Source organism: Salmo trutta, chromosome 3 (genome assembly GCF_901001165.1).
Source record: "Salmo trutta chromosome 3, fSalTru1.1, whole genome shotgun sequence".
Classification (NCBI taxonomy): domain Eukaryota; kingdom Metazoa; phylum Chordata; class Actinopteri; order Salmoniformes; family Salmonidae; genus Salmo; species Salmo trutta.
This window is the reverse complement of record NC_042959.1, coordinates 68,278,495-68,295,870: the sequence shown is the minus strand read 5'-3', so window position 1 is coordinate 68,295,870 and position 17,376 is coordinate 68,278,495. Positions and strand designations below refer to the sequence as shown.

General features: G+C 45.8%; 1 protein-coding gene across 7 annotated transcripts in view; it reads left to right on the top strand.

Moving 5' to 3' along the window:
- Positions 1-17,376, top strand: part of LOC115185451 (focal adhesion kinase 1) — a 136,761-nt gene that overhangs the window by 19,565 nt on the left and 99,820 nt on the right. For 6 of the 7 annotated variants that reach the window (XM_029745768.1, XM_029745767.1, XM_029745766.1 and 3 more), the window contains one exon: positions 16,023-16,231. In XM_029745768.1, the coding sequence (XP_029601628.1) occupies positions 16,058-16,231 (174 nt within the window). In that variant the 5' untranslated portion in view covers positions 16,023-16,057. Of the gene's footprint in view, positions 1-14,316; positions 15,105-16,022; positions 16,232-17,376 lie in introns of those variants that run through there. The other variant, XM_029745765.1, reaches the window with a different exon arrangement.

The following is a 17,376-nucleotide window of genomic DNA, read 5'->3' as shown; positions in this document are numbered from 1 at the left end:
GATTAAGTGTCGGGCAGGGCTGTGATTAGTGTTCTTGTCAGGAGAGGGGATAGCTGTTGAATAACTAGGCCAGGTAGAGCGAGAACTGCCCAGGCAACAGCAGTAGCAGCAGTAGTGGAAGTATAAACAGAAACAGAACTAGCAGCAGTAGAAACAGAACTAGCAGCAGTAGAAACAGAACTAGCAGCAGTAGAAACAGAACTAGCAGCAGTAGAAACAGAAACAGAGCTAGCAGCAGAAGAAACAGAACTAGCAGCAGCAGCAACCGAAACGGAACTAGTAGCAGTAGAAACAGAACTAGCAGCAGTAGAAACAGAAACAGAGCTAGCAGCAGAAGAAACAGAACTAGCAGCAGCAGCAACCGAAACAGAACTAGCAGAAGTAGAAACATAAACAGAACTAGCAGCTGTAGAAACAGAACTAGCAGCAGTAGAAACATAACTAGCAGCAGTAGCAGTAGTAACAGAACTTGTAGCAGTAGAAACAGAACTAGTAGCAGTAGAAACAGAACTAGTAGCAGTAGAAACAGAACTAGTAGTAGTAGAAACAGAACTAGCAGCAGTAGAAACAGAACTAGCAGCAGAAGAAACAGAACTAGCAGCAGTAGCAGTAGAAACAGAACTAGCAGCAGTAGCAGTAGAAACAGAACTAGCAGCAGTAGAAACAGAACTAGTAACAGTAGAAACAGAACTAGCAGCAGTAGCAGTAGAAACAGAACTAGCAGCATTAGAAACAGAACTAGCAGCAGTAGAAACGGAAACAGAGCTAGCAGCAGAAGAAACAGAACTAGCAGCAGCAGCAACCGAAACAGAACTAGCAGCAGTAGAAACAAAAACAGGACTAGCAGTAGTAGAAATGGAAACAGGACTAGCAGCAGCAGAAACAAAACTAGCAGCTGTAGAAACAGAACTAGCAGCAGTAGCAGTAGAAACAGAACTAGCAGCAGAAGAAACAGAACTAGCAGCAGCAGCAACCGAAACAGAACTAGCAGCAGTAGAAACATAAACAGAGCAAGCAGTAGAAGAAACAGAACTAGCAGCAGCAGCAACCGAAACAGAACTAGCAGCAGTAGAAACAAAAACAGGACTAGCAGTAGTAGAAATGGAAACAGGACTAGCAGCAGTAGAAGCAGAACTAGCAGCAGTAGAAACAGAACTAGCAGCTGTAGAAACAGAACTAGCAGCAGTAGAAACATAACTAGCAGCAGTAGCAGTAGAAACAGAACTAGTAGCAGTAGAAACAGAACTACTAGTAGTAGAAACAGAACTAGCAGCAGTAGAAACAGAACTAGCAGCAGTAGCAGTAGAAACAGAACTAGTAGCAGTAGAAACAGAACTAGCAGCAGTAGCAAGTAGAAACAGAACTAGCAGCAATAGCAGTAGAAACAGAACTAGCAGTAGAAACATAAACAGAACGAGTAGCAGTAGAAACATAAACAGAACTAGCAGCAGTAACAGTAGAAACAGAAACAGGACTAGCAGTAGTAGAAACAGAAACCGAACTAGCAGCAGTATCAGTAGAAACAGAAACAGGACCCGAACTAGCAGCAGTAGCAGCAGAAACAGGACTAGCAGTAGTAGAAAACAGAAACCGAACTAGCAGCGGTAGCAGTAGAAAGAGAAACCGAACTAGCAGCAGTAGCAGTAGAAACAAAACTAGCAACAGTAGAAACAGAACTAGCAGCAGTAGCAGTAGAAACAGAACTACTAGTAGTAGAAACAGAACTAGCAGCAGTAGAAACAGAACTAGCAGCAGTAGCAGTAGAAACAGAACTAGTAGCAGTAGAAACAGAACTAGCAGCAGTAGCAAGTAGAAACAGAACTAGCAGCAATAGCAGTAGAAACAGAACTAGCAGTAGAAACATAAACAGAACGAGTAGCAGTAGAAACATAAACAGAACTAGCAGCAGTAACAGTAGAAACAGAAACAGGACTAGCAGTAGTAGAAACAGAAACCGAACTAGCAGCAGTATCAGTAGAAACAGAAACAGGACCCGAACTAGCAGCAGTAGCAGCAGAAACAGGACTAGCAGTAGTAGAAAACAGAAACCGAACTAGCAGCAGTAGCAGTAGAAAGAGAAACCGAACTAGCAGCAGTAGCAGTAGAAACAAAACTAGCAACAGTAGAAACAGAACTAGCAGCAGTAGAAACAGAAGCAAGAATAGCAGCAGTATAAAACAGAACCAGGACTAGCAGCAGTATAAACAGAAGCAGGACTAGCAGCAGTAGAAACAGAAACAGAACTAGTAGCAGTAGAAACAGAACTAGCAGTAGTAGAAACCGAACTAGCAGCAGTTGCAGTACAAACAGAAACAGGACTAGCAGTAGTAGAAACAGAAACCGAACTAGCAGCAGTAGAAACAGAACTAGCAACATTAGAAACAGAACTAGCAGCAGTAGAAACAGAAACAGGACTAGCAGCAGTAGAAACAGAACTAGCAGCAGTAGAAACAGAACTAGCAGCAGTAGAAACAGAAACAGGACCAGCATCAGTAGAAACAGAAACAGGTCTAGCAGCAGTAGAAACAGAAACAGGACTAGTAGCAGTAGAAACAAACATAACTAGTAGCAGTAGAAACAGAACTAGCAGCAGTAGAAAAGAACTAGCAGCAGTAGAAACAGAAACAGGACTAGCAGCCGTAGAAACAGGACTAGCAGCAGTTGAAACATAACTAGCAGTAGTAGAAACAGAAACAGAGCTAGCAGCAGAAGAAACAGAACTAGCAGCAGCAGCAACCGAAACGGAACTAGTAGCAGTAGAAACAGAACTAGCAGCAGTAGAAACAGAGCTAGCAGCAGAAGAAACAGAACTAGCAGCAGCAGCAACCGAAACAGAACTAGCAGAAGTAGAAACATAAACAGAACTAGCAGCTGTAGAAACATAAACAGAACTAGCAGCTGTAGAAACAGAACTAGCAGCAGTAGAAGCATAACTAGCAGCAGTAGCAGTAGTAACAGAACTTGTAGCAGTAGAAACAGAACTAGTAGCAGTAGAAACAAAACTAGCAGCAGTAGAAACAGAACTAGTAACAGTAGAAACAGAACTAGCAGCAGTAGCAGTAGAAACAGAACTAGCAGCATTAGAAACAGAACTAGCAGCAGTAGAAACGGAAACAGAGCTAGCAGCAGAAGAAACAGAACTAGCAGCAGCAGCAACCGAAACAGAACTAGCAGCAGTAGAAACAAAAACAGGACTAGCAGTAGTAGAAATGGAAACAGAACTAGCAGTAGTAGAAACCGAACTAGCAGTAGTAGAAACAGAAACCGAACTAGCAGCAGTAGAAACAGAAACAGGACTAGCAGTAGTAGAAACAGAACTAGCAGCAGCAACAGAAACAGCAGCAGCAGAAACAGAACTAGCAGCAGCAACAGAAACAGAACTAGCAGCAACAGAAACTGAAACAGCAGCAGCAGAAACAGAACTAGCAGCAGCAGAAACAGAACTAGCAGCAGCAACAACAGTAACAGAAACAGCAGCAGAAACAGAACTAGCAGCAGCAGCAACAGAAACAGAACTAGCAGCAGCAACAGGGACAGAACTAGCAGCAGCAGCAGAAACATAACTAGCAGCAACAGAAACAGAACTAGCAGCAGCAGCAACAGAAACAGAACTAGCAGCAGCAACAGGGACAGAACTAGCAGCAGCAGCAGAAACAGAACTATTTGTAAGTCGCTCTGGATAAGAGCGTCTGCTAAATGACTTAAATGTAAATGTAAATGTAACTAGCAGCAGCAGCAACAGAAACAGAACTAGCAGCAGCAGCAACAGAAACAGAAACAGCAGCAACAGAAACAGAAACAGCAGCAGAAACAGAACTAGCAGCAGCAGAAACAGAACTAGCAGCAGCAGAAACAGAACTAGCAGCAGCAACAACAGAAACAGCAGCAGCAGCAGAAACAGAACTAGCAGCAACAGAAACAGAACTAGCAGCAGCAGTAACAGAAACAGAACTAGCAGCAGCAGCAACAGAAACAGAACTAGCAGCAGCAGCAACAGAAACAGAACTAGCAGCAGCAACAGAAACAGAACTAGCAGCAGCAGCAACAGAAACAGAACTAGCAGCAGCAACAGAAACAGAACTAGCAGCAGCAGCAGCAACAACAGAAACAGAACTAGCAGCAGCAACAGAAACAGAACTAGCAGCAGCAGCAGAAACAGAACTAGCAGCAGCAGCAGCAGAAACAGAACTAGCAGCAGCAACAGAAACAGAACTAGCAGCAGCAGCAGCAACAGAAACAGAACTAGCAGCAGCAGCAACAGAAACAGAACTAGCAGCAGCAACAACAGAAACAGAACTAGCAGCAGCAGCAGCAACAACAGAAACAGAACTAGCAGCAGCAACAGAAACAGAACTAGCAGCAGCAGAAACAGAACTAGCAGCAGCAGCAACAGAAACAGAACTAGCAGCAGCAACAGGGACAGAACTAGCAGCAGCAGCAGAAACAGAACTAGCAGCAGCAGCAGCAACAGAAACAGAACTAGCAGCAGCAGCAGCAACAGAAACAGAACTAGCAGCAGCAGCAGCAACAGAAACAGAACTAGCAGCAGCAGCAACAACAGAAACAGAACTAGCAGCAGCAACAGAAACAGAACTAGCAGCAGCAACAGAAACAGAACTAGCAGCAGCAGCAGCAGAAACAGAACTAGCAGCAGCAACAGAAACAGAACTAGCAGCAGCAGCAGCAACAGAAACAGAACTAGCAGCAGCAGCAACAGAAACAGAACTAGCAGCAGCAACAACAGAACTAGCAGCAGCAGCAGCAACAACAGAAACAGAACTAGCAGCAGCAACAGAAACAGAACTAGCAGCAGCAGAAACAGAACTAGCAGCAGCAGCAACAGAAACAGAACTAGCAGCAGCAACAGGGACAGAACTAGCAGCAGCAGCAGAAACAAAACTATTTGTAAGTCGCTCTGGATAAGAGCGTCTGCTAAATGACTTAAATGTAAATGTAACTAGCAGCAGCAGCAACAGAAACAGAACTAGCAGCAGCAGTAACAGAAACAGAACTAGCAGCAGCAGCAACAGAAACAGAAACAGCAGCAGAAACAGAACTAGCAGCAGCAGAAACAGAACTAACAGCAGCAACAACAGAAACAGCAGCAGCAGCAGAAACAGAACTAGCAGCAGCAGCAACAGAAACAGAACTAGCAGCAGTAGAAACAGAACTAGCAGCAGCAGTAACAGAAACGGAACTAGCAGCAGCAGCAACAGAAACGGAACTAGCAGCAGCAGCAACAGAAACAGAACTAGCAGCAGCAGCAACAGAAACAGAACTAGCAGCAGCAGCAGCAACAGAAACAGAACTAGCAGCAGCAGCAGCAACAGAAACAGAACTAGCAGCAGCAGCAGCAACAACAGAAACAGAACTAGCAGCAGCAGCAGCAACAACAGAAACAGAACTAGCAGCAGCAGCAGCAACAACAGAAACAGAACTAGCAGCAGCAGCAGCAACAGAAACAGAACTAGCAGCAGCAGCAACAGAAACAGAACTAGCAGCAGCAACAACAGAAACAGAACTAGCAGCAGCAGCAGCAACAACAGAAACAGAACTAGCAGCAGCAACAGAAACAGAACTAGCAGCAGCAGAAACAGAACTAGCAGCAGCAGCAACAGAAACAGAACTAGCAGCAGCAACAGGGACAGAACTAGCAGCAGCAGCAGAAACAAAACTATTTGTAAGTCGCTCTGGATAAGAGCGTCTGCTAAATGACTTAAATGTAAATGTAACTAGCAGCAGCAGCAACAGAAACAGAACTAGCAGCAGCAGTAACAGAAACAGAACTAGCAGCAGCAGCAACAGAAACAGAAACAGCAGCAGAAACAGAACTAGCAGCAGCAGAAACAGAACTAACAGCAGCAACAACAGAAACAGCAGCAGCAGCAGAAACAGAACTAGCAGCAGCAGCAACAGAAACAGAACTAGCAGCAGTAGAAACAGAACTAGCAGCAGCAGTAACAGAAACAGAACTAGCAGCAGCAGCAACAGAAACGGAACTAGCAGCAGCAGCAACAGAAACAGAACTAGCAGCAGCAGCAACAGAAACAGAACTAGCAGCAGCAGCAGCAGCAACAGAACTAGCAGCAGCAGCAGCAACAGAAACAGAACTAGCAGCAGCAGCAGCAACAGAAACAGAACTAGCAGCAGCAGCAGCAACAACAGAAACAGAACTAGCAGCAGCAGCAGCAACAACAGAAACAGAACTAGCAGCAGCAGCAGCAACAACAGAAACAGAACTAGCAGCAGCAGCAGCAACAACAGAAACAGAACTAGCAGCAGCAACAGAAACAACAGAAACAGAACTAGCAGCAGCAACAGAAACAGAACTAGCAGCAGCAACAGAAACAGAACTAGCAGCAGAAACAGAACTAGCAGCAGCAGCAGCAGAAACAGAACTAGCAGCAGCAACAGAAACAGAACTAGCAGCAGCAGCAGCAGCAGCAACAGAAACAGAACTAGCAGCAGCAGCAACAGAAACAGAACTAGCAGCAGCAGCAGCAACAACAGAAACAGAACTAGCAGCAGCAGCAGCAACAACAGAAACAGAACTAGCAGCAGCAACAGAAACAGAACTAGCAGCAGCAGTAGAAACAGAAACAGAACTAGCAACAGAAACAGAACTAGCAGCAGCAACAGAAACAGCAGCGGTGGCAGTTGCTCTACTCTCTCCCTGGATACCAGTATCTATCATGAGTCCTGGTGCTTTAGAAAAGCCAGAACAGAATAACACTGGGGACGGCTTCCCTTCTCTCTTCATCTATTTAGAGGCTCTGGCTCCCCTTCAAACTGCATCCTCCAGGGGTAGTGTAAACGCAGCATATATTAAACCCAGGCAAAGCATTGATGTATTTTTTAAGGGGGCTGGATAGTTCTGTGTGAGCTGGTACAGTAGGCAGAGGATGAGAGGAAAGGAAGCTTTAATCCAGGGAGGAAGCAGTAACTCCAGCAATAGCAGGTCTTAATGAGGATGTAGGAGTGTAGAGCAGAGCCGTGGGACTGAGGGAGAGAGTCAGTGGGAATCCGCTTGGGTCCCCACAGATTATAGGATAGATACTGGATGCGTTCTAATTGTCACCCTATTCCCTATAGAGTGCAGTACTTTTGACCAGGGCTCATAGGTGCACTATTTAGAGAATAGGGTGCTATTTGGGACATGGCCATACAGGCTCCAGAGGCAGCAGGTGTTGTACCCTGAGCACTAACTCCACAGTAAAGGATGGTGATGGTGGAGGTATGGTGCTCCATGTACTGGACATGACATGATCAGTTCTACTGTACTGTAGAAGCAGGGGTTTTGTTTGAGCCCTTGGTTCATGGTAATGCCGTTGGGGCCAAATGGATCAAATCAGATTTTGTACTGTGACTCACTTGTCCCCCCCCCCACACACACACCCAACCCCAATCAGTGACACTGATCTGTGATATTCTTGGTCAAAGCAAGAGATTGCAAAGCCATTAAAAGATAAGGCTTAGTTTTCAGCTGGAGGAATGTTGTGGTCAATGAAAGATGTGAGATGCAACAGCATTAAAGGACACACACAGCAAGCCAGTCACTTAGTCTCCTCAGGCTCATCACATTGCTCCTCACAATGCCCAGCCTGGCTCCCTGTATGGTATGGACTTTACCCTCGTCTCCTTCTAGTGCCACAGCTCACAGAGACCACCCGGGGAACTATGGAGGGTAGATGGAGCCTGTAGGGGGAAATATAGGCTACTGTGTTGCTACAGGGCCTTGTCACGGAATCTAGGAGTGGTGGTTGGAGTCAGGCGCAGAGAGCAGAGGTAAAGTATATCGTCTTTATTTTCTCCGGCACAAAACGGTCACGCCAAAACAGAAGGGCGCGTAAATATAATGACCAACCTAAAACACAGGGCAAAACGGTCCGGAGAGAAAAATAAGACGTCAGCCAGCACATCCAAAATACAAACAGCGAAATAATCCCGCACAAACCTGGGCGGGCTAAACAGGCTTAAATAAACACAAATCAAGAAACAAAACAGGGAACAGGTGCAACCAATAAGACCAAACAAACAGAAAAGGGAAAAAGGATCAGCGGTGGATAGTAGGCCGGCGACGCCGAGCGCCGCCCGAACAGGCAGGGGAGCCACCTTCAGTGGGATTCGTGACACTTGTAGTCCAAACAAGGAGCATGACTGTAACGGCTGTCGGGAGAGAGAGTAGACCAAGGCACAGCGGAGTTAGTGTTCATCATGATTTTAGTTAACGTAAGAACACTATACAAAACTGAACAAAAACACAACAGCAAAACAGTCCTGTTAGGAAATAATCTAACAGAAACAATTACCCACAAAACCCGAACGGAAAAACAGGCACTTATGTGTGACTCCCAATCAGCAACAACCAACAACAGCTGTGCCTGATTGGAAGCCACACGGCCAAAATCAATGAAACAGACAACATAGAAAATGAACATAGAACGCCCACCCAATGTAACACCCTGGCCTAACCAAAATAAAGAACAAAAACCCCTCTCTATGGCCAGGGCGTTACAATGATGCAAAAGGCCAGCCCTCATGTTTTTGTTCAACCTGGAATATAACTTTATTGTCCATATTATTATTATTATTATTACCGTATATATTATTGTCCACGTGTTACAGCGAACAACGGAAATGTGTCTTCTACTCCGTTCTCAACCCGCCTCCAAGCAGTGGTGCTGCCACTGGAGTTTCAGCAGCTGTAAATTGCCCCTTTAAAATAGATGTGCAAGAGACCCCCCTCAGTGGACAATGGCAGTTCAATAGAAAATGCCTCTTTAGTATTAATCTGAAATATGATATATGCCTTTATCATGGTGCTTACACCCTCTCCTTGTTCTAGTCTGTCATCCCCACATGTTTTAAACTGACCACCATCACTCCTGTTCCCAAGAACTCTAAGGCTTCACGCCACAATGACTACCACCCTGTAGCACATACTTCTTTAATAATGAAGTGCTTTGAGAGGCTGGTTATGGCACACATTAACTCCATCATCCCAGACACCCTAGACCCACTCCCAATTTGCATACCGCCCCAACAGATCCATACACGACGAAGTGCATAAAGTTCCCTCAGCGCTCACAACAAGCAACCTCTGACAAAAGTCCCTCTACTTCTATTCGAGGTGGAAATGATGAATCAGACACCTTATCGATAGCAACAGCTCATAGTCCTCCTGGAATCAGAAGTTTTTTTGATTCAATGGAGGAACATAGTCAGAGAAATGCTGATTGATGAATGTCTTGCTCGAGCTGTGAATGCAACTGGTTCATCTCTGATGCTCACAGGCAATGTGTATTGGAAGAGATTTCTGAATGTTCTTCGCCCAGCATACACCCCTTTAACCAGACATGCTTTATCTACTCATTTGCTGGATGCAGAGTTAAAGTGAAGGTCAAGCAAATCATAGAGAAAGCAGACTGTATTGCAATCATCTCTGATGGGTGGTCGAATGTTCGTGGGCAAGGAATAATTAACTACATCATCTCCAACCCTCAACCAGTATTCTACAAGAGCACAGACACAAGGGACAACAGACACACCGGTCTCTACATTGCAGATGAGCTGAAGGCAGTCATCAATGACATTGGACCACAAAAGGTATTTTCACTGGTGACAGACAATGCTGCGAACATGAAGGCTGCTTGGTCTAAAGTGTAGGAGTCCTACCCTCACATCACACCCATTGGCTGTGCTGCTCGTGCATTGAATCTGCTCCTCAAGGACATCTTAGCACTGAAAACAATGGATACACTAGAAGAGAGCCAAGGAAATGGTTAGGTATGTGAAGGGCCATCAAGTTATAGCAGCAATCTACCTCACCAAGCAAAGTGAGAAGAATTACTGCACCACATTGAAGCTGCCCAGCAGCACCCGTTGGGGTGGTGTTGTCATCATGTTTGACAGTCTCCTGGAGGGGAAGGAGTCTCTCCAAGAAATGGCCATATCACAGTCTGCCAATATGGACAGCCCCATCAAGAGGATCCTCCGGGATAATGTATTTTAGGAGAGCGTGGTAAGCAGCCTGAAACTCCTGAAACCTATAGCAGTAGCCATTGCACGGATTGAGGGAGACAATGCCATCCTGTCTGATGTTCAGACTCTGCTTGCAGATGTAAGAGAAGAAATCCTTACTGCCCTGCCCACTTCACTGTTGCTCCAAGCAGAGGAAACTGCAGTTCTGAAATACATCAAAAAGCGTAAAGACTTCTGCCTGAAGCCCATACACGCCGCAGCGTACATGTTGGACCCCAAGTATGCTGGCAAGAGCATCCTGTCTGGTACAGAGGTCAACAAGACCTATGGTGTCATCACTACCGTGTCTCGCCACCTTGGCCTGGATGAGGGCAAGGTTCTTGGCAGTCTGACGAAGTACAAGGCCAAGCAAGGGCTTTGGGATGGAGATGCGATATGGCAGTCGTGCCAACATATCTCATCATCCACTTGGTGGAAGGGACTATGTGGATCTGAGGCTCTTTCCCCTGTTGCCTCCATCATCCTCCAAATCCCACCAACATCAGCCGTCTCAGAGCGCAACTGGTTCTTGTTTGGGAACACACACACCAAAGCACACAACAGGCTGACAAATACAAGGGTTGAAAAATTGGTGGCCATCCAGGCAAATTTGAGGCTTTTTGAGTCTGACAACGAGCCATCCTCAACAAGGTTGGAAAGTGACAGTCAAGATGAGGCCTCAGAGTCTGATGTTCAAGAGGTGGACATTGAGGAGGTCCAGGGAGAAGACATGGAAGCCTGAGAGGAAGACAACCAAAGCTTTAGTTTCTAGACTATCATTTTACAGATGTATGTTGAAAAAGTTTTTGGGAGACGCAATGGTTCATTGGGGATCATTCAATATTCCCTTTCTTTTGTTGTTCAGTGAAATCATCCCATGTGAAGAGTCAACTCATATAATTAAAGTTCAATTCATAACTAAATTGTTTTTTGATTTCTATTGGAAGGATTTAATCATTTACAATTATGTGTACTTATGATGAGGTAAAATGCTTATGTTTCTGTCTCCATATGATATGGTAAATATATCCAATGCAAAAAACATCTACATTTAAATGGAATTCATATTAATTTGCATATATTTCCATTCATTCCCATTAATTCCCATGTAGTCCTGTTAATTCCCACGGAAAGTTTCCACCTCTGAATATTCCCCAAAATGTGCAACCCTAGTCCTGACTCTCTGTGGTCACTAAAGATCCCATGGCACTTATTGTATGAGTATGTGTCTTAACCTTGGTGTCTTGGCTATTCCCCATCTGGCCCTCATACCATCATGGCCACCTAATCATCCCCAGCTTCCAATTGGCTCATTCATCCCTGTAACTATTCTCCAGGTTGTTGCTGTGTTTGAAAATGTGTTCTCAGTCAACTTACCTGGTAAAATAAGGAATAAATCAAATAGTCTATATGTTCAAACAGGACTGGATACCAGACCTGATTCCCCCTAGTCAGAGTAGGCCAATGAAATTAATCCATCGGCTGCACAGCAAGCAGTTGGGTGAGGTCCTTTCCCTTCAGGACTAGAATTAACAGCCCTGTTCTACATGTCTATATTTTCTAAGGTTTTGAGACCATGCATTCATTACCTTCTTAGAAATATTGACGTGTGTGTGTGTGTGTGTGTGTGTACACGCGTCTTTTTCTCTGAATGAAGATGTTTGTATGTTGAACCTTAAGATAACTAACTGTACAGGTGTCCAGTTGCAGCTTGTCCCTCTGCCTTGCACCATGCTTGTTTGAATTAAACACTTCCTCTCAGTAGAAAATGTACTCACATGCCTCCAAATCTATTTCCTTTGCTTACTTCTAGTATTTGACTTTTCTTTTCAGTATTGTTCACATTCACAGTAAGGTGTGTTACATCAGTAGCCTGCGTTGTCCTGTAAGAATAGAAGGCCATGATCAAACCCTCCCTGGAGATAGCCTGGCCTAGCTGCTGAACGGGCCCTCCCTGGAGATAGCCTGGCCTAGCTGCTGAACGGGCCCTCCCTGTAGATAGCCTGGCCTAGCTGCTGAACGGGCCCTCTCTGGAGATAGCCTGGCCTAGCTGCTGAACGGGCCCTCTCTGGAGATAGCCTGGCCTAGCTGCTGAACGGGCCCTCCCTGGAGATAGCCTGGCCTAGCTGCTGAACGGGCCCTCCCTGGAGATAGCCTGGCCTAGCTGCTGAACGGGCCCTCCCTGGAGATAGCCTGGCCTAGCTGCTGAACGGGCCCTCCCTGGAGATAGCCTGGCCTAGCTGCTGAACGGGCCCTCTCTGGAGATAGCCTGGCCTAGCTGCTGAACGGGCCCTCTCTGGAGATAGCCTGGCCTAGCTGCTGAACGGGCCCTCCCTGGAGATAGCCTGGCCTAGCTGCTGAACGGGCCCTCTCTGGAGATAGCCTGGCCTAGCTGCTGAACGGGCCCTCCCTGGAGATAGCCTGGCCTAGCTGCTGAACGGGCCCTCCCTGGAGATAGCCTGGCCTAGCTGCTGAACGGGCCCTCCCTGGAGATAGCCTGGCCTAGCTGCTGAACGGGCCCTCCCTGGAGATAGCCTGGCCTAGCTGCTGAACGGGCCCTCTGTGAGTTCGGAAAAAGCCCATGTTTTTCTTCACCACATCGAAACAGTGGAACAGAAATCTGTGGTTGTTCAGTAGTGCTGATGAAATGCTGTTTGACTCTCATTGGTATTGACACATGTTGTTATAGCAGCGTTGCTCTGGCCAATGTGGGCTCAGACTACTGTCAGTAACTAACCTAGAGAGAAGACTGCAGTCCCACAGTCAATCTCTCCGAGCCACCGAGACACTGTTACACAATCTCTTTAGGATGAGACTACAGTACAACTAGAGTAATGAGGTCAATACTCTCACGAGCTAGACAGACAGTGGGCTACTCTATTAACTATATTATCCAAGCTTATATACCAAGCTTTGTCCATACTACAAGGAAATGAAGAATTAATTTGAAAACTAAACATCCCACGGCAATGACCTGATGTCAACATCTATTTTGATTGATGTTGGATTGAGTTGAAATAACGAGGAAACAATGTTGGCATGTTTTACCCTGAGGGATAACAACTAGGCTATTATTATCCTATTATCCTATTAGCAGCCTGTTATTATTAGGCTGATATTATTAATGGGATAACCCAGAGTGAGTTGTATCAAGTTGATGTACAGTAATTGAGACATATATGTCAGTCTTACAATCAAATGAGTGTTATTTGGGGAGTCTGTGGGGACAACATTAAATCTCTGTCCTCTCCTGTATCACCCCTGTTAACCATCTCTCTCATCTCCTAGTCTACTGGCCCTCCAGCCTCTCAGTCACTACTCAGTCTGTGTCCCATAATGATTAGCCTAACCTGGTAAAGGTCTTTCAGAAACTATAGTAGGGGAATTGACTGAGGCAGTCAGTAGACAGACATGCTAGAAAGTTCCTGATAATGTTGACAGAAGGTTTATTTAGTAGGGCTATTTAAGGGCTGTTTGATTAGGTAATGTGTGTTTACTTCAATAGTTTACCTTAGGGTAGCACTATGTTGACTCAATTAGTCACAATAACAACTAAGCCTTAAAGATGTTTGACATGAAGTCATGTATCATTCTTCCATACAGTAGATTCACTCAAGGAGCTTTGTCAGTATGATGAGGCATTTTGTCAAGTCGGCTAATCTCATAAACGTTTCCCGGCAGGTATAACTTTGTCTTCTATGAAAGGGTTCTTGGTTTTTCCATCAGATAATCACCTACTTTCCTCTCTGTGCTGACCTGCCTCTGTAACTAACCCTGCGGTGTGTGTGTGTGTGTGTGTGTGTGTGTGTGTGTGTGTGTGTGTGTGTGTGTGTGTGTGTGTGTGTGTGTGTGTGTGTGAGAGAGAGAGAGAGTCTCAGTTAGAGGTGACTGTAGGTCAATCCGTAAAGAACTAGCAGTCAGCAGATAGGCTAGGCTATACTTCCCCCCTCATCACTGTCCTTGTGCCTGCTCTGCTGACTACTGACTGACTGGCTGACTACTGACTGGCTGACTAACTGCAGCCTGGCTGAGTGCTGACTGCTGACTGGTTGACTGCAGCCTGGCTGACTGCTGACTGGCTGACTGCAGCCTGGCTGACTGCTGACTGGTTGACTGCAGCCTGGCTGACTGCAGCCTGGCTGACTGCTGACTGGCTGACTGCAGCCTGGCTGACTGGCTGACTGCTCTGTGCTGTCATTATCAGTCAGGAAGAGAGAGGAACTATGTTGTGTTGCAGAGAGGACTCTGGCCTCGCCCCCCTCAGCTCAGTCCAGGAAGAGCTCTACCATGAAACAGCAGTGACATGTTGATCACAGCACAGGCTTCTCCTCTTCTCAGCCAGGAAGAGCTCTGTGCCGTGTGAGGAGACAGGAGTGATGACTCACTGTGGCTCCTGAGCGGACAGGACGCATTGTGATAACCAGGATGTGACGTGACTGGACAGGAAAGACGTGAATGTGTTGTTCACTTCGCATGTGTGTGTATGGGAAAGAGTGAGAGGAATGTGTGGGTAAGAAGAAGTTTGTTTGTGCCTGGAAGAAACCAAGAAGAAATCCCATGGATCTGTCGATACTCTACTGTGTAACCTAGTGGACATACTCTACTGTGTAACCTAGTGGACATACTCGACTGTGTAACCTAGTGGACATACTGTACTGTGTAACCTAGTGGACATACTGTACTGTGTAACCTAGTGGACATACTGTACTGTGTAACCTAGTGGACACACTCTACTGTGTAACCTAGTGGACATACTCTACTGTGTAACCTAGTGGACATACTCTACTGTGTAACCTAGTGGACATACTCTACTGTGTAACCTAGTGGACATACTCTACTGTGTAACCTAGTGGACATACTGTACTGTGTAACCTAGTGGACACATCTACTGTGTAACCTAGTGGACATACTGTACTGTGTAACCTAGTGGACATACTGTACTGTGTAACCTAGTGGACATACTGTACTGTGTAACCTAGTGGACATACTCTACTGTGTAACCTAGTGTGCTGTTGCTATAGCACTAATGTTGTCACTACGGAACTCTACAGTGGAGTGTACCTGCTGGCCCTTCATCAGTAAAGGTAGGAGGAGTGACTGATTGGACTGTTGTTGCTGTGCTGGTGATAGATCAGAATAGTAGTGTTTGAATTGAGTTTGACAGGAGTTTATTAAAGAACAACTCTGAAAGGAAGTTGTCCAGTCGTGGGCTCAAATGAACCAGTTGTGTTTGTACTAATCTCCATTGCTTCAATGTTGTCTGACTGATTGTCAAGAGTTAGGATATTTACCTCTGTCTTCATACATGTGTTCTGCCTGGGTTACCAGAAAGTAACATTGAGGAGGTAGACATCTGAGAATGTGCGTGTTTTTGGTGTTGAGTAAGGGCAGGTTTTCCTGTGGTGCTCTATACTAGTGATGTTGCCAACAGCAGATACAGTCAGGAAGGCTGAGGAATGTCACTGAGTAGCTCTGGGTCAGTCTTTCCAAAACACTAGAAAAGCCATGTTTTAACAAGAAAAGCGGTACTGTCTTGGCTGTACCTATTACCATACACACACACACACCCCAGACACACAGACACACACACACCCCAAATTTCACCCCTGACCGTTTCTACCACAATCCAAACAGCTTATATATAATGGCCCCAGTTTGTGGTTCATGAGGAGGGTTGTTGTAATGCTGGCAGTGCTTCTGACAGCGCTGCTCCCTGCTCACTGTCCAAAGCCACCCAGCTGTCTGGCCAGCCTACTGTAGCAAGCCCAGCTCAGTCCACTTCAGCCTGCAGACCTCACTGTTATCTGTCAGTCTGTCCAGCCATCCGTTTGTCTGTTCTATTCTCTCCAGTCCACTTTTGTTACTGTTACAGATGAAGTTATAATGGTGAGAAAGTTACACAGTCGTCTAGTGTGAATTCACCAGAAGCCCTCCCTCTCGATATCTCTCTTTACATCCCTCCTCTCTCTCTCTTTCTCTCCCCTCTGCCTCCCTACCTTCAGAATATGACAGACAGCTAGCCCCCACCAAAGGAAGCATGGCGTCAGCGTACCTGGACCCCAACCTGAACCACCATGCTGGGTTGGGCGGTGGGGTGTCGAAGCCGGGGACAATGGACCGCGTGCTCAAGATCCACCACTACTTGGAGAGCAACAGTGAACCATCCACCTGGGCCAGCCACATCCGCCACGGAGATGCCACTGACGTCAGGGTGAGCTGAGCAGCTGATTGGGTTAAACACAGTTTACCACAGTTACAGCAACTATGCTTCTTTAAGTTACTGTCTGTATAGTCTCTCCCTATCATCCGTACAGTAGGCCGGAGGTGAGCGTTCAGCAAATCATTTGAGTTCCGAGATTACAGTCTGTAATATGACTGTTCAAGACAATAGTACTGCTATGGGGAATACAGAGGTATGTATTTGTAGTTTTACCAACTAGACAGACAGTTACCCATCTACTCTACCAACTAGACAGACAGACAGACAGTTACCCATCTACTCTACCTACTAGACAGACAGTTACCCATCTACTCTACCTACTAGATAGACAGACAGACAGTTACCCATCTACTCTACCTACTAGACAGACAGTTACCCATCTACTCTACCAACTAGACAGACAGACAGACAGTTACCCATCTACTCTACCAACTAGACAGACAGACAGACAGACAGACAGACAGACAGACAGACAGACAGTTACCCATCTACTCTACCTACTGGACAGACAGTTACCCAACTACTCTACCTACTAGACAGACAGACAGTTACCCATCTACTCTACCTACTAGACAGACAGTTAACCATCTACTCTACCTACTAGACAGACAGACAGACAGTTACCCATCTACTCTATCAACTAGACAGACAGTTAACCATCTACTCTACCTACTAGACAGACAGACATATAGTTACCCATCTACTCTACCTACTGGACAGACAGTTACCCAACTACTCTACCTACTAGACAGACAGTTAACCATCTACTCTACCTACTAGACAGACAGACAGTTACCCATCTACTCTACCTACTAGACAGACAGTTAACCATCTACTCTACCTACTAGACAGACAGTTACCCATCTACTCTACCTACTAGACAGACAGACAGACAGTTAACCATCAACTCTACCTACTAGACAGACAGACAGACAGACAGTTAACCATCTACTCTACCTACTAGACAGACAGTTACCCGTCAACTCTACCTACTAGACAGACAGACAGACAGTTACCCATCTACTCTACCTACTAGACAGACAGACAGTTACCCATCTACTCTACCTACTAGACAGACAGTTACCCACCTACTCTTCCTACTAGACAGACAGACAGACAGTTACCCATCTACTCTA